At 38.5% G+C, this 19,400-nt stretch overlaps 2 protein-coding genes across 2 annotated transcripts; both read left to right on the top strand.

The window, feature by feature from the left end:
* Positions 1 to 4,611: 4,611 nt before the first annotated feature.
* Positions 4,612 to 9,216, top strand: LOC143750054 (protocadherin gamma-C3). The gene is made up of 4 exons (XM_077242887.1): positions 4,612 to 7,256; positions 8,148 to 8,206; positions 8,370 to 8,482; positions 8,605 to 9,216. Exons 1-4 carry the CDS (start codon positions 4,782 to 4,784, stop codon positions 8,862 to 8,864), a joined length of 2,907 nt encoding a protein of 968 aa, XP_077099002.1. The 5' UTR covers positions 4,612 to 4,781; the 3' UTR covers positions 8,865 to 9,216.
* A 1,911-nt stretch (positions 9,217 to 11,127) lies between these two features.
* LOC143750039 (protocadherin alpha-C2) lies at positions 11,128 to 17,260 on the top strand. Its single transcript, XM_077242831.1, has 2 exons — positions 11,128 to 14,062; positions 15,279 to 17,260. Exons 1-2 carry the CDS (start codon positions 11,669 to 11,671, stop codon positions 15,300 to 15,302), a joined length of 2,418 nt encoding a protein of 805 aa, XP_077098946.1. The 5' UTR covers positions 11,128 to 11,668; the 3' UTR covers positions 15,303 to 17,260.
* Positions 17,261 to 19,400: the final 2,140 nt, after the last annotated feature.

Raw genomic sequence — 19,400 nt, 5'->3', positions numbered from 1 at the left:
TAAACCATGTCCATATCTGTGTAAATGTGTGAGAATAGAGCATGTTTATGTGTGTGTGTGTGTGTGTGTGTGTGTGTGTGTGTGTGTGTGTGTGTGTGTGTGTGTGTGTGTGTGTGTGTGTGTGTGTGTGTGAGAGAGAGAGAATGAGGTGAGGGCAGTGCCTGCATTCCTATGGCATTCTTGACATTCCCTGTCTGTGGCACTCTGCCCCATCTCTGCACTGCCAGTACCTGTATGTGAGAGAGAGATTTGGTGCGTAAGTGAAAATGTAAAATTTGTTCTCTTGATTGGTTGCCGCGGGCCAGCAGGAGGAATGGGGTAATTAGCAGAAGACTCTGCCTCCGCCCCGTGGCAGTTCACGAAGGTGAGATTAGTATACAGGTCTACATCTGCAGTCAGAACCATGAGTGCTTCAGTTTATGCATGTCTAATGATATTTCTCTTACTCCTGTGGAATTCTTATTTTTTCAGCTAGAATTACTTGATATATATTCACTTATAATTATGAAAAAAATTAAAAATAAAAAGTAAGAGAATAAAAATTCTCACATTTACATTCATGTACATTCATGATTCATATTTTTTTAAACCATTTATGTCCATTTTTTCCACTGCAAAGATGGTGTTGTTCTAATTACTCAGAACCAAAGTCTAAAACCTAAGTTCAACTACTAAAGCTCCAAGTCCTGCTATTTCCTTACGGATAGGCAAAGCAAGTCTTAATGCACTGTATTTAGTGCAACGTCAATAGTGATTGACATAAATTAGAATCAGAATCAGAATGAGATTATTGTCAAGTATGTTTATACGCACAATGAATTTGTCTAGTGAATAAAGACACACACACAATCAGCCACTTTATTGGGTACACTTTGCTTGCTAGTACTGTGTTGGACCCACTTTTACTTTTACTGTCTAACTGTCTTAATTCTTCGTGGCATAGATTGATCAAGGTGCTTGAAACATTCCTCAGAGATGTTGCCGCATATTGTCATGATAGCGTCATGCAGTTGTGAATTGTAGCTCAGTTTCCTGTTCTTAGCTGACTGGAGTGGCATTGTTGTGTTTTCTGCTGCTGTAGCCCGTCTGCTTCAAGGTTGGACATGTTGGGTATTCAGAAACCTTCTGCAGACCTCGGTTGTAACAAGTGGTTATTTGAGTTACTGTTGCCTTTCTATCATCTGGAACCAGTCTGGCCATTTTTCTCTGATCTTTGGCATCAACAAGGCATTTTTGCCCACAGAAGGGCCACTGGCTGGATATTTTCTATTTTTCAGACTCTCTGTAAACCCTAAAGATGGTTGTATACATGTGAAAATCCCAGTAGATCAGCAGTAGCCTACTCAGATCGCATCGTCTGACACCAACCACGCCATAATCAAAGTCACTTAAATCACCTTTCTTCCCCATTCTGATGCTCAGTTTAAACTTCTGCAGATCTTCTCGACCATGCTACCTAAATGCGTTAAGTTGCCGCCATGTGATTGGCTGATTAGATATTTGCGTTAACAAACAGTTGAACAGGTGTACCTAAAAAATTGGTCGGTGAGTATAAATGATTGACTCTTTGAATTTATAATATCAATAAATAGCCTATCTGTTTATCCAATTGTCAAATTCTATCTCAGACTATTTGGATTATAAACAATGGTCTCGTTTGTGTCGCCTAATGCTGTTGTAGGTCAATCCGCATTTATGGAGTTCACTGAAGGCTAATGTAGGCTACAGACTAATCTAAAATCATTAAACCACTCTCCTAAAATCAATTCAGAGATAGAAAGAAAATGAGCCTTTAATTAGTGTCAGTCTAATGTCTGGACCGCATGACACCCTAAAATTAGGCGGGGTGGTTACATTTTTTACATTTAATTTTATCACTGATATTCAGGTGTATATCTCTCAGTACAAATTTAAATGTTTAGGCTTATTGCTGTAAAAAAGCAGAGTATTCACAACATGTGTTTTATATGAACACAGAGATTTTTTTCAGTGTTAAAATGTTCTAAACCGGGTGCAGTGAATTGGGCGTTGGGGGGTCCGAGCCCCCTAATTACATTTCGATCCCCTCCTGATAAGCATAGCTGTAAAGGATATAGGCTACTGTAGGCTATCAGAGTTTTCAATGTTTTACAAACAAAAAAAGTTAGATTACAAGAAAAAAATTGCATTCGCTTATAGCAACAGTAGCACTTTCAGTTAGATTTTGTTCACTGACAAAATATAAATAGCTACTATCATTCATTAGTATACATCACTGTAAAATATTTACTAGTGGCATGAAAAATTACTGACTTCCTTTCCACTTGACCTTAATGACAATGACCACAAAGAACAACTATTTACACCACTCCACATTCGTGTCCTCTTTTTGGCCATTAATGAGAGTAAATGTGTTTGTTTGGTGGGTCGATTTAAGTTGTTTTATTTCCGACTCGGCTCTATGCCATTTAGTATGCACTTAAGGTAATGGAAAGCAGGAGAATATCATGGGAACCATGTAGTCTGCTCCTCAACCAATCGCGAGCGGCTGGATTACGCCTCACAAAACCTTTTAATACCTCTGTTCAGTAATGATCCGGACCCGCGGCCCTTTAATCCCCACTACATTAATTAAAAAGAGCACGAGCCCTTGGAAGATCGTGCCATCTGCCGCAGTTTCATTTCACAGACAGATTGTGTTTGGTGCTTATTTAAAACAGAATTTCTGTACTTGTCAGGAAGGGCAGGAGGAATGAGAAAGGCATAAGACTGCAGGAATTACATTTGGAAGAAGCTATAGAGTTATTTTAAAATACGTTGAAACCTTTTTTTCTGGTTGAAACCTATTTGTCTCAGCTTCGTTGTCTGCTTTTGTAATCCACCACATATTAATAATAATAATAATAATAATAATAACAATAGCTTAATGCTAAATGTTAGTCTAAATATTAAATGTAGGCCCAATTCACATTTTTTTTATCTGAACTAATATCGAAAATTATTTAAGATTAGACCTATTTTGCGTCTTGTTTTTTGTTTTAATGCTTATAGGCTGTATGTAGCCATGCCCATTTCAGCGCTGCACACGTTGTGTTCTGTCTTCCGGTTTGTATTTCTACAGCATGAAGGTAAGATCTTACAGATTTATGAATGAGCTGCTCGAATCTCCCCAGTCTACTGGCATTTGTTATGACATCCGCTTTAAACATTACAATACTTGTGATAACTTTCATTACAATAAGTAAATCCACTTAACCATCGTATTACTCTTCAACAGGGATAGAAATATAGATGCCCTGAAACGAATGTTCAAAGAAAATTCTAAAGAATGCGCAATTGTCTCTGTGGCGCATAAGGGTTATAATGACGACTTGTTGGCTCAGCGTTCTCCCCTCATTTATAGGATACAACATTTTTTGATTGAGATGCACAAAATAATAACAGGGTAGACCTGGACATGGGTGAATGATTTACATATTACTTTAGTTTGAACTGGATTGAGATGGTAAACAACAATCACGTAAAACATGTAAAACATTGCCAAATAAATCTAAATACACTACTTCAACTTTAAACATAAATTACTTTCACAATCACTATTTACACTCTCCAGTGTCCAATCTGTTAGGTCTTATTTAACAGGGTGGACAGTCTGACCTAAAATCAGCCACCACGTCTGAGCAAAAAGAAGCTAACATTGTCCGGTTTATCTAATAAAGAGCATAGTCTTAAAAAAAAAATTCCCATTTTTCCATTAACAGGGTGGACGTACTAGTGTTGACCACATCAAATTTGAAAGATAAAATTAGTCAAAATAGACAGTTAAATCCCAGTAGGATCTCACTCACTTTCCCAAATTGTTTTCCCTCCAAAGTAGTGATGGACAGCTTTATGATATGATGTCATTTAATTTTACCAACATTCATTTAAAGGGGAAGTAGTCGAAAATAACAGGGCAATAAATTAAGGCAGCTAAAAATATTTTATTATTGCTAAAATTAATTAGAGAGAATCTTTACTGATATACCCAAAAATGTAGAAAATAAAAACTAAGTAAGTGTTGTATTTAGCCTGAAATTGGGATACACAGACATGGGGACATAGGAAAAATTATGATATGTGGTTCAAAAAGCTGTAAAATGTCTACTTCAATATGCTTAGAATTCAAATTGTGTTATTTATGACTTAGGTTTAAAATTTATATTCTTCAACATTTTAAGTAAGATCATGACCTTTACTGGGGACACAAAAGGCACTGAATCAATGACCCAATTATAAAAAAAGAATTTGGCCACCATTCTGTTAAACGAAGGTAATTACTCAACATAATTATGGTTAATAACAGGCAAATGGGAATAAAAATATAAGCCGACTCATATATACAGTGTGTTGAAATTCTACATTTTATTTTATTTTATTTTTTACGTAATGGCAATGGGAGATAAACAACCCCCAATTGTGAAACGATTCGAATTTTAACACAATGTTATAAGACTTTAATTGAAATGAAACCACAATAAAGTATAGTGTTTAGTGTTCACCTCCTCCCTTTCTGTCTCCCTCATCCAAACAAACTCACGCTCTCTCACTCTTGCGCACGTGCCATTGGCCAAAGGCGCGCTCTCCAGTGCTAAAGTACGAGGTTCAGGGACTTACCACTTCATTGTCATTATCGTGCTTATTCTCTCACGAAATGTTACAGTGCGTTTGGGTGGATTTTTGTCTACCATTTTAAAGCTTTAGCTATGAGTGTTTTGTTTGGTCGTTCATTTGAAGGCACGCAGGAAGGAGACTATATTTAAATGGAGCTGTGGATATGGACATGGCAGGTAACCTGCCTGGCGCTCATCGCGTCTGTGATGGATGTAGTTCTGGCACAGATTCGTTACACGATCCCAGAAGAACTGGAGCACGGGGCTTTTGTTGGAAATATTGCAGAGGATCTGGGATTAGACACCAACAAACTCTCAGTCCGCCGATTTAGAATAGTCTCAGGTGCAAAACGGCAATATTTAGAGGTGAATTTAGAAAACGGGATTGTATTTGTCAATGAAAGAATTGATCGAGAAGAGTTGTGCGAACAAAATCCATATTGTTCATTCCATCTTCAGGTTGTGATCGAAAACCCATTAGAATTGTATAGGGTTGAAGTTGAAATATTTGATGTTAACGACAACTCTCCAGTCTTTCCATGGAGTGAATTTAACCTGGATATCTCCGAATCCGCCGCGCCTGGATCGCGCTTCCCACTGGAAAGCGCGCAGGACCTGGACGTCGGTGAGAACTCTATGCGCTCGTATTTGCTGAGCGTAAACGAACACTTCGTCCTGGACGTCCAGACGCGTAGTGACGGCAGTAAATTCGCAGAACTGATCCTTGAAAATCCGCTGGACCGGGAGCAGCAGAAGACTCACTTGATGGTTATTACAGCGGTGGATGGAGGCTCGCCAGAGAGATCGGGCACTGCGCAAATAAACATAACGGTACTGGATGCCAACGATAACGCGCCTGTGTTCGATCAGAACTTTTATAAAGTGAAGCTGGCTGAAAACGCACCGCGAGGCACAGTCGTGATAAAACTAAACGCCACTGATATCGACGAAGGACCCAATGGAGAGATCACATACTCTTTCAGCGGCCACGCTCCAATGAGAGTGCGCGAGCTGTTCAGCGTGGATTCCCGCACTGGAGAAATCAAAGTAAAAGGACTTATAGATTATGAAAAGGCACGAATGCACGAGATTTATGTACAAGCCAAAGACAAGGGACCGTCTGCGGTGGCAGTGCACTGCAAAGTTATGGTTAATATCATAGACGTCAACGACAATCTTCCAGAAGTGATTCTTACATCGGTATCTACGCCTGTCCAAGAGGATGCGCCCCCTGGCACAGTTATAGCAGTCATTAGCGTTATGGATAAAGACTCTGGGGAAAACGGAAATGTTGATTGTGAAATTCCTCATCACGTTCCCTTTCAGCTGCACTCCTCTTTTAAAAACTACTACACTTTGGTGACGTGTGATTTTATGGACAGGGAGACCATTTCAGAGTATAACATCACCCTCACGGCGCGTGATATGGGCTCGCCTCCTCTTTTTACCAGGAAAACTATTTTAGTGCAAGTGTCTGACATAAACGATAACGCGCCGCGTTTCAAACAGCCCTCATACACGGTCTACCTGACCGAGAACAACGCGCCAGGAGCCTCGATATGCACCATCACCGCACAAGACACAGACGCGGATCAGAATTCGTACCTATCCTACTCTATTCAAGAAAACGACATCCATGGAATGCCAGTGTCCACCTACGTGTCCATAAATTCAGATAACGGCAACATTTACGCACTGCGTTCTTTCGACCACGAGCAGCTCAGAAACTTTCAGATCGTGGTTCAAGCCGAAGATGCTGGTTTTCCCCCTCTCCGCGCTAACGTAACAGTGAACGTGTTTGTTTTGGATCAGAATGACAATCCTCCAATCATTGTATCTCCAATGCCCGAGAATGACACCACAGCGGTTGTGGTTTTCCCTAGAAATGCTGATGCCGGATACCTAGTGGCTAAAATCACCGCCATGGACGCGGATGCCGGGCAAAACTCGCGTCTTTTTTATGAAGTCCTTCAAGCTACAGATCTCAGTTTGTTCAGCGTTGCGTTGTACACTGGGGAGATCAGGACAATCCGCCGGCTGATGGACATCGACCCCAGGAGGCAGAGGCTAGTGGTTTTGGTCAAGGACAACGGTCATCCGCCCCTTTCGGCCACGGCCTCCATCATGTTGTCAGTTGTTGACAGCGTGCCAGAATCCTTGCCTGATTTTGGTGACCTCGCGCTCAGCCCTCAGTACAGGTCAAACCTCACGCTGTATTTAATCGTGTCTCTGGGCGCGGTTTCATTCACGTTTCTCGTGGCTATTATTGTCCTTGCTACAATTAAGGGACACAAGAACAGAAACTCGTGCTGTGGGTTTCATTCTAAGGACCCATCTAGTGACGTCATTAAAAAGTCTAACTTGAACATTCACATATCACCGGGATCAAAGGGACCCACGCACTGCGTGGAAGTAAACGCGAACCACCCAATAGGTCAAAACTACTGCTATAAAATGTGTTTAACTCCAGAGTCATCTAAAAGTGACTTCATGTTCCTCAAGCCTTGTACCCCGATGGGAACATCTTCTCGAAATAATATCAAGGAAATGGAAAATAAAACTTTGACCTGGAGCCCAACCAGCCACAGTCTTGCTACAAGGAATGGAACCACCTCTCCAAACGGGGTAATACTCTACAAAAAATATATCAAGTTTGTCCACTAGATGGAGACTTCAAATACTTGTTGTTCTTTAATCAGCCTGTAAATTGTATTTTAATTACAAATATAAACAATATTTGGACATACCAATGCAAGTACGCAGGACTATACTACTACTACTAATAATAATAATAATAATAATAATAATAATAATAATAATAACAACAAAACAACAACAACAACAACAACAACAGTGTTAGAATAACTCTGTACAAGTAATTCGAGTTACGTAATCAATTATTTTTTTCCAAGTAACTAGTAAAATAACACATTATTTTTAAATTTACAACAAAACATCAAGTTACTTTGTTTCCCATTTATTGACTAAAGCTCTCCTGTCCCTTATGTTGAGCACTGACTAATAACTCTATTATGTTTAAAAAATAATTAAATTTAATATAATATAACACATTACAACAATATAATAAAAATACAGTAATATAATATAATAATTGTCAATTATAATAATCAAATAATAACAAGAACAATAATTACAAAATCAAATATTATTATTATTATACATTTGCAGAACAGCACTGAAATTAACTACTGAGCAAACAATAGTGTATTGTTTATTGCTTTTCTGTGAACTAGACCTTAAAATTCTTAATGCACCGTTCATAAATAAATAAATAAACAAATGTTTTTTTGTCACTGCTGCAAATTGTAGGTATACTGCAACAAGGTGATGAATTAGTAAAGTCACTTAGTGCTTTAGTGACTGTTTTTGATGTGTTCTGAGATCTTTCCTCTTCTTGGCATAGACATTGTGCTTGTTTTACATTCTTGTGCCTCTCATGTGTAAGTGCATGGAGTAAATATTTCAACTCTTTTTTTCTTTTTCTTTTCTTTGCAGCTCAAACAGGGAAACAAAGACCAAACACTGACTAAGAACCAGCTCAATACATACAAAAGGTGATTAAAGTAAAAGCTGCTCTCTCTCTCTCTCTCTCTCTCTCTCTCTCTCTCTCTCTCTCTCTCTCTCTCTCTCTCTCTCTCTCTCTCTCTCTCTCTCTCTCTCTCTCTCACACACACATGCACAAAGCATCTGATGTGTCCATGTTTTTGCTTTTTCTAGCCATACTCCAATAAACACAGGTAGGACTCTGCAGCGCAGACTGATTCAGGACTCAGACAACTATGCTTACACATCTGTTCCACAGTACTGGACCTGGGGATATCACATGCATGGTAAAATCATTATATTTGTCATGTTCAGTTAAAAGGCATGCTCAAAAAGACCAGCTTTATATATTTTGTATAGCTTCCTTGTTATTTAATGTAATTGGAATTTTCTTTGTCATTTAAAACAGATTATAAGACCTCACCTAAGGTTGTGGGCTTTCCAAACCGCTCATGGACACGTTACAACCAACCGGATTCAATTCAACCCTCACCAGACTATCAACATAATGTTTACATTCCCGGAACACCATCAACACTTTGTACACTCAAGCTGGCAAACAATGGGGAGATTGAAGTCTACAACTCATTCTCAACTTTTGGCAAAAAGAAAAAGCAGAACAATAACCGTCAAGAGGACGCAATAATAACCAATGATTTTTTCAAATGATTTTTCCATTTGTATTTTTCATGTTACTTCCTGTATATAAGATGTATATATTTCATTCGGATTATATGTGCTGTATAATTTGCCTTCATTACTTTCACAGCAAGACAGCACTTAAATGACTTTTGTTTTCCTGATATCGTAAGAATTCAGAAACTTTGAAAGCATTATGTTTGGTTTAATTGTTAAAAGACAATTAAGTGTCTTTGAGTATTCAGAAAAGCGCTTACAAATAAAATGTAGTATTATTTTTAATTGTAATCACCCATATTGGTGAGAATTCAAATTATATTTTACAAAATGATAACCCTTTTGTCTCTACAATGTACTGAATAAAGAATATCATTAGAATTTATTTAATATTGCTCTTTTGTCTTCCTCATTGTGGTTATTGCTGTGCCAAAATGACAAGAAAAAGCATGATAAAACTGTGCATTTCTTGTCTATTATTTTACAGAAAAAAGTACAGGTATACTGTAGCAAAATATGCAAAGCTTTAATTTATAGGTGGATCTTACATGTATAACATTAAATCAACATGGCATGGTTAGTTTTTACACAATGGCATTAATCTACAAATTGCTTGACATGTATTCAAATTGCTTCTTTATAAATGACACACCTGTAATTGTTACTTATTAGGTGCATTAAATCGGTTCAATTTAGATATACAATTACAATTAATTATAGCAGCCTGTATGGAATATGAGCAGTCCGCAGCACCTCTATCTACACCTCTGTGAGTTTAGGAATTCAAAAATAAGTGTTCATTACAGTAATAAGTGAGATTTGTGGGCAGACATGAATTTTTATTGTTGTTGTTGTTAATTTTCCACCCTAAACATGCTTTTATTATAGGTGTCAAAAGTATTCACATTCATTAGAAGTATAGATACTAGGGTTTAAAAAGACTTCTGTAGAAGTTGAAGTATCAAGTCAAGCTTTTTACCCAAGTAAAAGTGTAAAAGTACTGGTTTCTAAACAAAGTATAAAAGTAAAAGTAATGTAAGGGGAAAAAAATGCAATTAAAGTGATGGTTCACCCAAAAATGAACATTCTGTCAGTATTTACTCACCCTTATGATGTTCACAGAACATACACAGAAGCACTTATGCTATTACACTACTAGTGAACTGACTCCAGGCCCACAGAGAAGGAAATTAATATTTGAAATCATCATTATTAAAGTCATTATTTTTTTGCGCACAAAAGGTATTCTCGTCATTTGATAAATTTAGGATTGAGCCACTGTAGTCACTTGGACTATTTTAACGATGTCTTTAATAACTTTTCGGGGAACAAGTGGAACCCTTAAGAAGCCTATGGAGGAGTGATCCAGCTCTCAGATTTAATCAAAAATATCTTAATTTGTGTTCCGAAGATGAACGAAGGTCTTACAGGGTTGAACAACCTGAGGGTGAGTAAATACTGATAGAGTTTTCATTTTTGGGTAACTATCCCTTTAAGGACAAAAGCTTAGGCTGCGCCACAGGGGCCTATAGTGCACAATTCCACCTCCCCAAAAAAACTTTTTCTAAAGGCCATAATGACTATAATGTCATATTAAAATGTTAATGTTAAAAAATTTGGGATGCACTAGGCTACCTGTTTCAGCCGCATATATATATGCCCAAAATTAAAGCATTTTAGTACAATGCAAATACATTAAAGAACCATTTATGTGTAATACTGAGCATCAACGTGTTTCATGGAGTGGAAGATATGATGACTAGTATAAGTATTGTAATGGTGCAAAAAGTCAAACTTCAGAGGCATGTTATCAATAACCTTTATTGGAATGTAAATGTACATCTAAGCTAGCTGCAGGAATCTGTGTGACATGATTTGTGTCATGTGCAGGAGCGATGGATCGCGTACAAACCAATAAGGTGTCGGAATTATCATCCAACCATAATCAAATCCACTCTATACGGATGCTGCGATTTATCTCGATAGTTTTTATTATTATTATTATTATTTTTTTACGATGACAAGCCAGAATGAACGAGGCTATTTTTAAAATAAAATTTGAGTAACGAGGCTATTTTTAAATTGTAAGGAGTAGAAAGTACAGATAATTGCGTGAAAATGTAAGGAGTAGAAGTAAAAAGTCAGCTGGAAAATAATTACTCCAGTAAAGTAGGCTATAGATACCCAAAATTTCTACTTAAGGAGGGTAAAGTACAGTATTTCCTACTTAGTTATTTGACACCTCTGGCTTTTATTTTGCTTGGCTGATCAGCGGAACCAGAGAATGTGGAACCAATCACAAGATGGACCAGTCCGTGGTGCTTAACTTGCTTCTTGTTTAATGACGCCCAACAGTCTTAATTTGTCGAGGAAAATAAATAATAGTAGGCCCTACCTTAACTATACAAGTTTTTGTTACTTTCAACATTTGTAGACAAATTGTAGGCTACATTATATGTGCTAGCTTTAATACGACTTCCAGAAAGCTAAAGTCAAAAGTAATTTCAGAAATATTTTTTTTATTTTCCTAAAATACTTTTTTTTTTCTATGTAAACCTGTATCTTCAAACGCTGCACTAATGCTATTCACTTTAAAGGGGATGCGAGCACAATCAATGCTTTGCTTTCACAATGCTGTTGGACAGAGACTGTCAGAGCAGCACTGAAGCTCTGATGAATCTGATCAGCGGGCGGGATCCACGGCACGGCGCTATATGGCGATGCTCTGCTGGATGCTTTTAAGATGCTTTCCAAATACCCACTAACCTCCATTCATTTTCGAAACCATTGTTATAATTCTTGTGAAAGACAGCGAAAGCATTAACGCGCGCACTGCAATGGGTCTAAGGAGGCGTCTCAGTTTCGCAGTCCTCTCCGCGCTGTGGAGTCTCGCCTCGGCTGTAACAAGATACTCCATCCCCGAAGAAATTCCAGTGGGCTCCGTGATCGCAAATATCGCCTCGGATTTGGGCCTCGACGCGCACAGCCTGATAGAACGAAAGGTAAAGCTGGATTATATTCATAGCAAGAAATACCTAGAAATAAATAAAGACACCGGGGAACTGTTTATCGCTGAGAAAATTGACCGGGAGTATTTATGCCCGGCCAAAACATCATCGTTCTGTTTCCTGAAGATGGATGTGATAATCGAGAGTCCAATACGCATATTTAATATCGAATTGGAAATTATGGACATAAATGACAACGCGCCTCAGTTCAGAAGGGAGAGAATACCGCTCGATGTTTCGGAATCAGCAACACCTGGAGAGAGATTTTCTTTAACAAACGCGGTGGATGCAGATGTTGGAGAGAACTCGATCGAGACCTATTACCTGAGTGAAAGTTACGAGTTTACCATTGAAATCCAGACTGGAAGTGATGGGACTAAATATGTCGACCTGGTGCTAAAAGCTGGTTTGGACAGAGAAAAACAGGCCGTCCACACACTAACCCTCACCGCTGTGGACGGCGGCATACCTGCGCGTTCAGGCACGGCCAGCATCATCATTCAGGTGCTGGACATCAATGACAACGCCCCTCAGTTTGATCGACAAGTTTACTCGGTTGACCTCATTGAGAATGCATCTATAGGGACGCTGATTATGCAGCTGAATGCAACAGATTTGGACGAGGGTGTCAATGCGGACGTCATCTACTCTTTCACTTTATACACATCTGAGAAAACACAAGAAAAGTTCTCTTTGGATCCCAGCAGTGGAGAAATAAGAGTAAAAGACGTGATCGATTTTGAAGAAGTGAAGAGTTTTGAGATGTATGTTGAAGCCAAGGACAAGGCAGTGAATCCGCTTTCAGGTCAGTGTAAAATATTAGTGTTCATCACCGATCTAAACGACAACCGTCCTGTGATTACGATAAAATCTTCACAGAGTCTGATTAAAGAAAACGACCCTGTAGGAACGGTGATCGCCGTCATCAGCGTGAGCGACAGGGACTCTGGAGATAATGGCAAAGTTGTTCTCTCCATCCACAATGCTCAGATGTTACCTTTTGCACTTAATAAATCATCGGAAGACTTTTTTGCGTTAACAGTCACCCAATCACTTGACCGTGAGCGCATCCACAGTTATGACATCACTCTTTACGTGACTGACAGAGGAAGTCCTCCTCTGACTGATAACGAAACGATCAGTGTTACAATTCAAGATGTCAATGATAACGGCCCAATGTTTCCTCAAACTCTCTATACCATTCATCTGATGGAAAACAATGAGCCCGGAGCGTTGCTAGCCTCACTAACCGCTCATGACCCAGACCTGCATGAAAATCAGTATCTGGTTTACTTCATCATAGAAAAGGAGATAGCCAACACCTCAATGTCCATGCTGTTTTCCATCAATCCTGAAAACGGCAACCTCTACGCTTTACGCACTTTTGACTACGAAAGGGAGAAGGAGTTTCTGTTTCACATTGAAGCGAGAGATTCTGGGCTCCCTCCTCTTAGCAGTAATGTGACCGTACACATCATCATCCTGGACCAAAACGACAACACGCCCCTCATAGTTTCTCCCTGGCGTCCGCAGGGCACTGTCATTGAGCAAAAAATCCCAAGGTCGAGCGATAAAGGATCCCTGGTCACCAAGGTTATCGCATTGGATGCCGACTCCATGCAGAACTCTCGTATAACATATCAGTTCCTGCAGATCACAGACACACCACTATTCAGCCTCGATCAGTACAACGGCGAGATACGAACCACGCGGATGTTCAGTTACAGAGACCCCAAAGATCAACACCTGGTCATCATAGCCAGAGACAACGGAGAACCTCCTCGCTCCGCCACGGTGACCATCAAGGTCTCCACAGTGGACCAAGTGGTCACGCAGTTAACCGAAACCACAGAGCTGCCTGTCGAATACGACCTGATCACTGATCTAAACCTGTACTTGCTGATCGGTTTGGGGTTGGTGTTGTTTATGCTGCTCATTACCATCCTCGTGATCATCGTGGTGAAATGTCAGGAACCGAAGCCCTCACAAGCGGCTCCCCAGGGTAGGAACAGCATCCTCAGCCAGAGGAACTCCTCCACCATCGCTGACTCTACTCTCATCTCAAGTGATGCCTACTGGTACAGTCTGTTTCTGGCAGAGACTAGAAAAGGGAAGGTGGTGGTGCGGCAGCCCCTTCCTAACGGAACAGGGTTTATTGTGTCAAGTATCCCAGGAAGTGCTGCGCTGACTGAGACCAGTGCATCAAGGTCTTCCACTTTACAGGTACTGGAACCACTATACCCCAAAAAGTAATGAACACATAAAAAAGTCTGCATTAACATCAAGCCAAGTGCATTTATTTTAAATAAATATAGCTCAAAGACACTTTTTAAGCATAACATTTAAAATTAATTCTCTAATATTGTTCAAAATCACTAAGGCACGTTTTGATTATCAAACATTAAATGTATACGTGTAAACCTGACATCCATTGAAAATGACTTGGGCCTGTTTGTTAAAGGAAATTTGGAAGAAGAAAAGTGTAAAAAGTGTGTACTGTAAATGATAAACAGCAACAAAACATCTGTTTTTAAAAAATATTTATTATACATAAAGTTGGACACCCAGTGTCAACGCATCAGTATGTGTCTAAATTTGGATGTGAGTGGGAGAAGGAGACATGCAGTGATGGATCTGCGAAGTAAAGGAAAACTGAGACCAAGGCACTGACAGTGAGAATTTTCCACACGTTTAGACGGATCGTATAATTCCCTTTTCCTGATCAAAGATAATCAAAGTAAAAGAAAAGTAAAAGTGAGCTCTGCGGTTTTTCTCCCTTTACGTCAGCCCAAATCTGTCTCAGAGAGCTTCTTCTGAGCTGTCTCTAAATGGTTGCTATCACTCACACTTAATCATACTCGGATATGCAACCAACATTTTAGAGTCTAGACCTCTGTTCAATAAATATGAGACCGCAATCTCTCAAATTAGAGATTGCACATAAAATTGCAATATAATGTATATATACCTAAAATGTATTTTTGTGTATTTAAGATTGGAAAAATCTTGTACATTTTGTAATATATTTTGCCATTTGGAGGTTTAAATCTATCATTCATCATTGTTTACTTCAGCGCAAGCGCATAGTGCATCAAGTTTCCTCCAACAAATCTTATCTGAGGCAGCGTTCTCGACACCGTCCCATCTAACGCCGCCAGCAGGTCTTCTCTGAGCATTTGGTGCCATGTTTTACTGGGTCGGCCCATGTTATGTTGTTCTTCACCCTATTTTGTTTCTAAAACCTTATGTTCCACGTTACTATAAAAACAGCAACAACTTAACTATTCAAGAGCTAGAGAAATGCATGAGGTTCAGCATTCCTGTAGCTCAAACTATAGCAATGGCTAGGTTTGATTTCCCGGGTGTGCAAATATAAAATGTAAACATTCTGTTCTGCAGTCTTGACTGTTGGATTAATTGTGTTACCTTCTATTGACAGGAGTCAAGCAGTGATTTACCATGATCTGGACATCTTGACTGATGCTTTACAACCTTCCACACCAGGCTCTGTCCATGAGGGACAGACTGAACTTCTGCTTAACCGTTTTTCAGGGTTTCATTAGATTCAAGACGTTTTGGTCAAGGATCTAATTTGAGTTTTTAAATAGCAACCCGTGTAGCTTCAAGAGAGCATTTTGAATATTCGTTCATGTTTTATATTCATTTATATAATTTGTCCTTTCATTTATTACCGTAATTTATTCATTTGACTTATTTTACTATCACTTCTTCTCTTTGCCTGCTCCCTGTTTTTCACATTGCCTTTTGGGCTTATTGAAGAATTAACCTGAATTCAAATTGACTGTTTCGGAGACCAAGACCAACATTGTGTCAGAGAAAGACATTAATTCAGCGCGGATGGATCTCATATTTGTGGTGATTGCTGGGTCTAAGAACTATGTCAGCCATTTGTAACCACATTGAGCATGACTTTGCATGGCTAAGACAAACAAGATGGACTTTTTGTATCTAAAATATTTCTATACAGATTCTATGACAGAAGAGAGAGATACTGGTGGTACTTCAATGACTACCAAAAGAACCTGGACTTTCACCCATTGTGGTTCCAGTAAGATATGAACTACAAAGAGAAAGATGGATCAAAGTTCTGGTATCAATGATGCTCCATTTTTGCATAGTTTAAACGCGCTGATGAGAAAGCTGTGATCAGATGAGCACAAGCGAATGAGCCAGGCATTGTCTATACTTTAAAACATTTGGTTTGACATCTATGTAGTGCACATGTACACAGATTAATGTTTGTTTCTCCAGCCCTGTAAACGGCTTAAAATTGATTTTCTCTGGCAAGAGCATTTTGAAAATTAAACTATTTTAAATCAGGCAAATGCTACAAATTACTAATTAATTACTAATTTACTAACTACTAATTAATAATAGTGATGTGCCAAAATTTCACTGAAAACCAATGAGACGAAAAAATGTGCAAATCCAACAAAAGGTACAAACAAGTATGAATCTAGCTTTTTTCAGATATAGCCAGTGCCAGAATATTATCCTGTCACAAAAATGAATAATTGACAACAATAATATACACTTTTTTTGTACAAGAATCAACAATTGTATTAAATTGCTATTCAGTGTCATTTTTGGCCTTGTTTAACTGAAGTTTTTGAAGTTTATATTGTTTTGTATTATGAAAACAAGAAAAAAAATGCTTGTTAATGTATTTAATGCTGCTTCTTTTATGATGACAGTGCAATGTTTTAAGAAATTATTATATGTGGTGAGATATTTGGCGGTTTCGCTATATCATTATTATGTAGACCTAATTGTATCATTACAGAAATCAAAACTACATTCCTTATATTAAAACAATTTGTCGCAGCTACTGAAGAAGGAGTGGGAAGGTGGAAATGAGTGAGGATAGTGCAAGAAAATGTGGTGTAGGAGGAACAAGGAGAAAAAGAGAGGGGAAAAAACAGCAATATAGGTCACTTGAAACATATGATCTGTATTTAGATTGACACATGCTGTGACCAGAACACAGAATGACACTCAAAGTTACCATTAGTATTGAAAGCCACGTTATTCAGTTGAAATTACTTTGCTGAAAGGTGTCAGCTCAAATTGGAGTTCCTTACAGCCGATTTGAGAATTTAGAGATAAATGACACAAGTAAAAAAAAAACTGCTGTGTGCCTTAGGGCAGAGAAAAGTGTGCCTGGAATATAAAACAGCAAAAACTGGATGAAGTTTAGTATTGTAATGCTATTAGCATACATCACAATCTCATTGACATGCCTTGGGTTACTCGTTTCAGTATTTGTATTTACTTTCTGTTGCCTTACTTGCGAAATGTCCTTATGCAAACAAAGTAAACAATGCCTTTGTGTCCTTGCTGAACTTTATGATTTGCCCTTTGCTTGTAAATACAGCTGTAAATAAAAGCTTTTACAGTATATTTCTGGAGTTTCGGACTCACTGTCTTGAATTGTGAGAGTGTATGTGTGATCACATAATGACAAAACACACCGTCTCATTGGTGCTGACCTAGGCAGCACTGCCTCCATAGAAACAGTCACCATGACAACACCTCCATCTCTTCAGATTTAGTGAAGCACACCGTTTTTTACCCTCCCCAACACATACTGTCAAACTGCCCCTTTCTCCCTCTGCCTCTTTCTTTCTAAAACACACATGCAGATTCTCATGCATGTATGTTTTCAGGCCTTGATACATGATATGCCTATACTGTGATTCAGAGTAGCCATACAGATCTGACTATCGCATCAAACATCTAACTGGAGCGATAGTTATATAATACACATATTAAAAAATATATTAAAATAATTAGACAGTCTCAATGAACTGCCCATTTAAAATTTATGTTGGTGTGCTTCTATAATTTGTCTGTGTATTGCTTCAGGATTGAGATCTTTTTGACTTGGGAAGACAAGGATAGGCCTATACACACAACCTAATAAATGGCGATTTAGTATTGAATTGGCAGGAGAGAAATACTGCTGACATGTCTAGATGCTTTATTCATATTTCTGCCACTAGTAGGGGTTATTTAGCGCACAAAAGCTTGACACAGCAGTTTGAAGATCAGGGGCCCGTTCTTCGTACGTTGCTTAAAACATCCGAGATCAAACGAGACATCCAAGATAATATCATCGTCCTCATCATGATCCGGCTAATTAGGTTCTTTGAACACTCCTGCCGGTTATGATTAGTATAGCTGGATTGAGTTATCTGAGATAATTGCGCGTTCATGCGCTGGTTTAAAAGGGGATATGTATCGATAGTAGAAACATTGATCAGCAACGCTGCTACCGTGGCCAAAGAGCGCGCTCAGTTTTTCTCATATGAGTTTTTCTCCGCAGCAGAACAAGAGTTATTGCTTGAATGTTATGCTGAATTTGGAAGCTTAATTAAACGCCAGGGATCACCTCAAATTGTGCAAACGCCAGGAGAGAGGACTGGCAAAAAGTAGCAGACAAATTAAGTTTGTAGTGACCAAGTTAAATGTTTTTTATCACCTATTACAGTATATATTTTTGTATTTTAATAATTTCTAAATAATTAATACATTTGTTCATTGTAATGTCAGAGTCACCACCCACTACTAGAACAAGTAAAAGTGAAGTGCTATAATATTCTACATAATGGTAATTTGTACTACTTATAGTAGTCTCTTTTAAAAAGGCACTGTTATTTAATGTTTGCCTGTTTATAAAAGCAACTAAGAAAAAGGCTGAGAAAAAAAGAAAAGAAAAACAAACAGGTCGTGGTCCTGCACCCCCACGTTATACCCAGGCAGAAGAGCTGGCCCTTGGGTTAAATGTGAACCGACCCATTGTGAAGGGCGTCTCTGTTCAGCTCTTTCTCAGACCCACAGCACAATCACTGCTGGTAAATGAACTTTAAATGATCTTAGTACACTGTAAAATAATTTGTTGCTGCATTAAATTAGGCCTATAATCCAAATAGCTGTTCCAGTCATATCAACTGTTAAACCTTGAGTAATGAATTGCTTTGACTTGTGAAAGTGTGCATGTGTGAAACTACGTGCAGTTAATGTAAAAAAATGTTGCCATGAGTTATTGATCACATTTCCCCCCAGTGTACTTCATTGTAATGAAATTGTTCTCTTCTTTTGTGCAGTTTTAAACAATAGACCAACACCTTTACCTGTTCCCAAGCAAGTGCTGGCTGAAGCATGTGCAGGAAGACTTTTTCTAACTTTACATTAAAAGGGAAGAAAGTACAACACTTTGTAATGCCCATTTGTCCCCCAATGCACAGGACAGTGAAGAAACTGTCTCAGTCTTTTGGAGAAAGTATCTGTAAGTGCATAAATAACTTTACTTAATTTACACTTGACTACCTATTATTTCTGAATGCAATATGAGTTGCAGGAGTCCATATCTACAGAAAGGCCTACAGAAGAGTCTGCATAAAGCAGTGATACAGAGGTGGGCAGTGTTCAACTTTTCCTTTTAATTTTTGTTGTATAAGGCATGTGTTGACAGGTTTACCCCAACCCACCCCTACCCCTAAAAAATAGAGTATTTTGAAAAAAAACTTGACAACTTAAA

The sequence above is a fragment of the Siphateles boraxobius genome, unplaced genomic scaffold, assembly GCF_051911475.1.
Source record: "Siphateles boraxobius isolate OS27281-9 unplaced genomic scaffold, OSU_SipBor_1 25, whole genome shotgun sequence".
Lineage (NCBI taxonomy): Eukaryota > Metazoa > Chordata > Actinopteri > Cypriniformes > Leuciscidae > Siphateles > Siphateles boraxobius.
Note: the sequence above shows the minus strand (reverse complement) of the source record. Positions and strands in the feature narration are given on the sequence as shown.

Excerpts from the sequence above, each read along its gene's own strand:
- LOC143750054 (XM_077242887.1), top strand. The coding sequence starts at position 4,782 with ATGGAGCTGTGGATATGGACATGGCAGGTAACCTGCCTGGCGCTCATC. Across the intron at positions 8,207-8,369 it reads CAGCTCAATACATACAAAAG|CCATACTCCAATAAACACAG; the intron begins GTGATTAAAGTA and ends TGCTTTTTCTAG. Across the intron at positions 8,483-8,604 it reads CTGGGGATATCACATGCATG|ATTATAAGACCTCACCTAAG; the intron begins GTAAAATCATTA and ends CATTTAAAACAG.
- LOC143750039 (XM_077242831.1), top strand. The coding sequence starts at position 11,669 with ATGGGTCTAAGGAGGCGTCTCAGTTTCGCAGTCCTCTCCGCGCTGTGG. Across the intron at positions 14,063-15,278 it reads CAAGGTCTTCCACTTTACAG|GAGTCAAGCAGTGATTTACC; the intron begins GTACTGGAACCA and ends TTCTATTGACAG.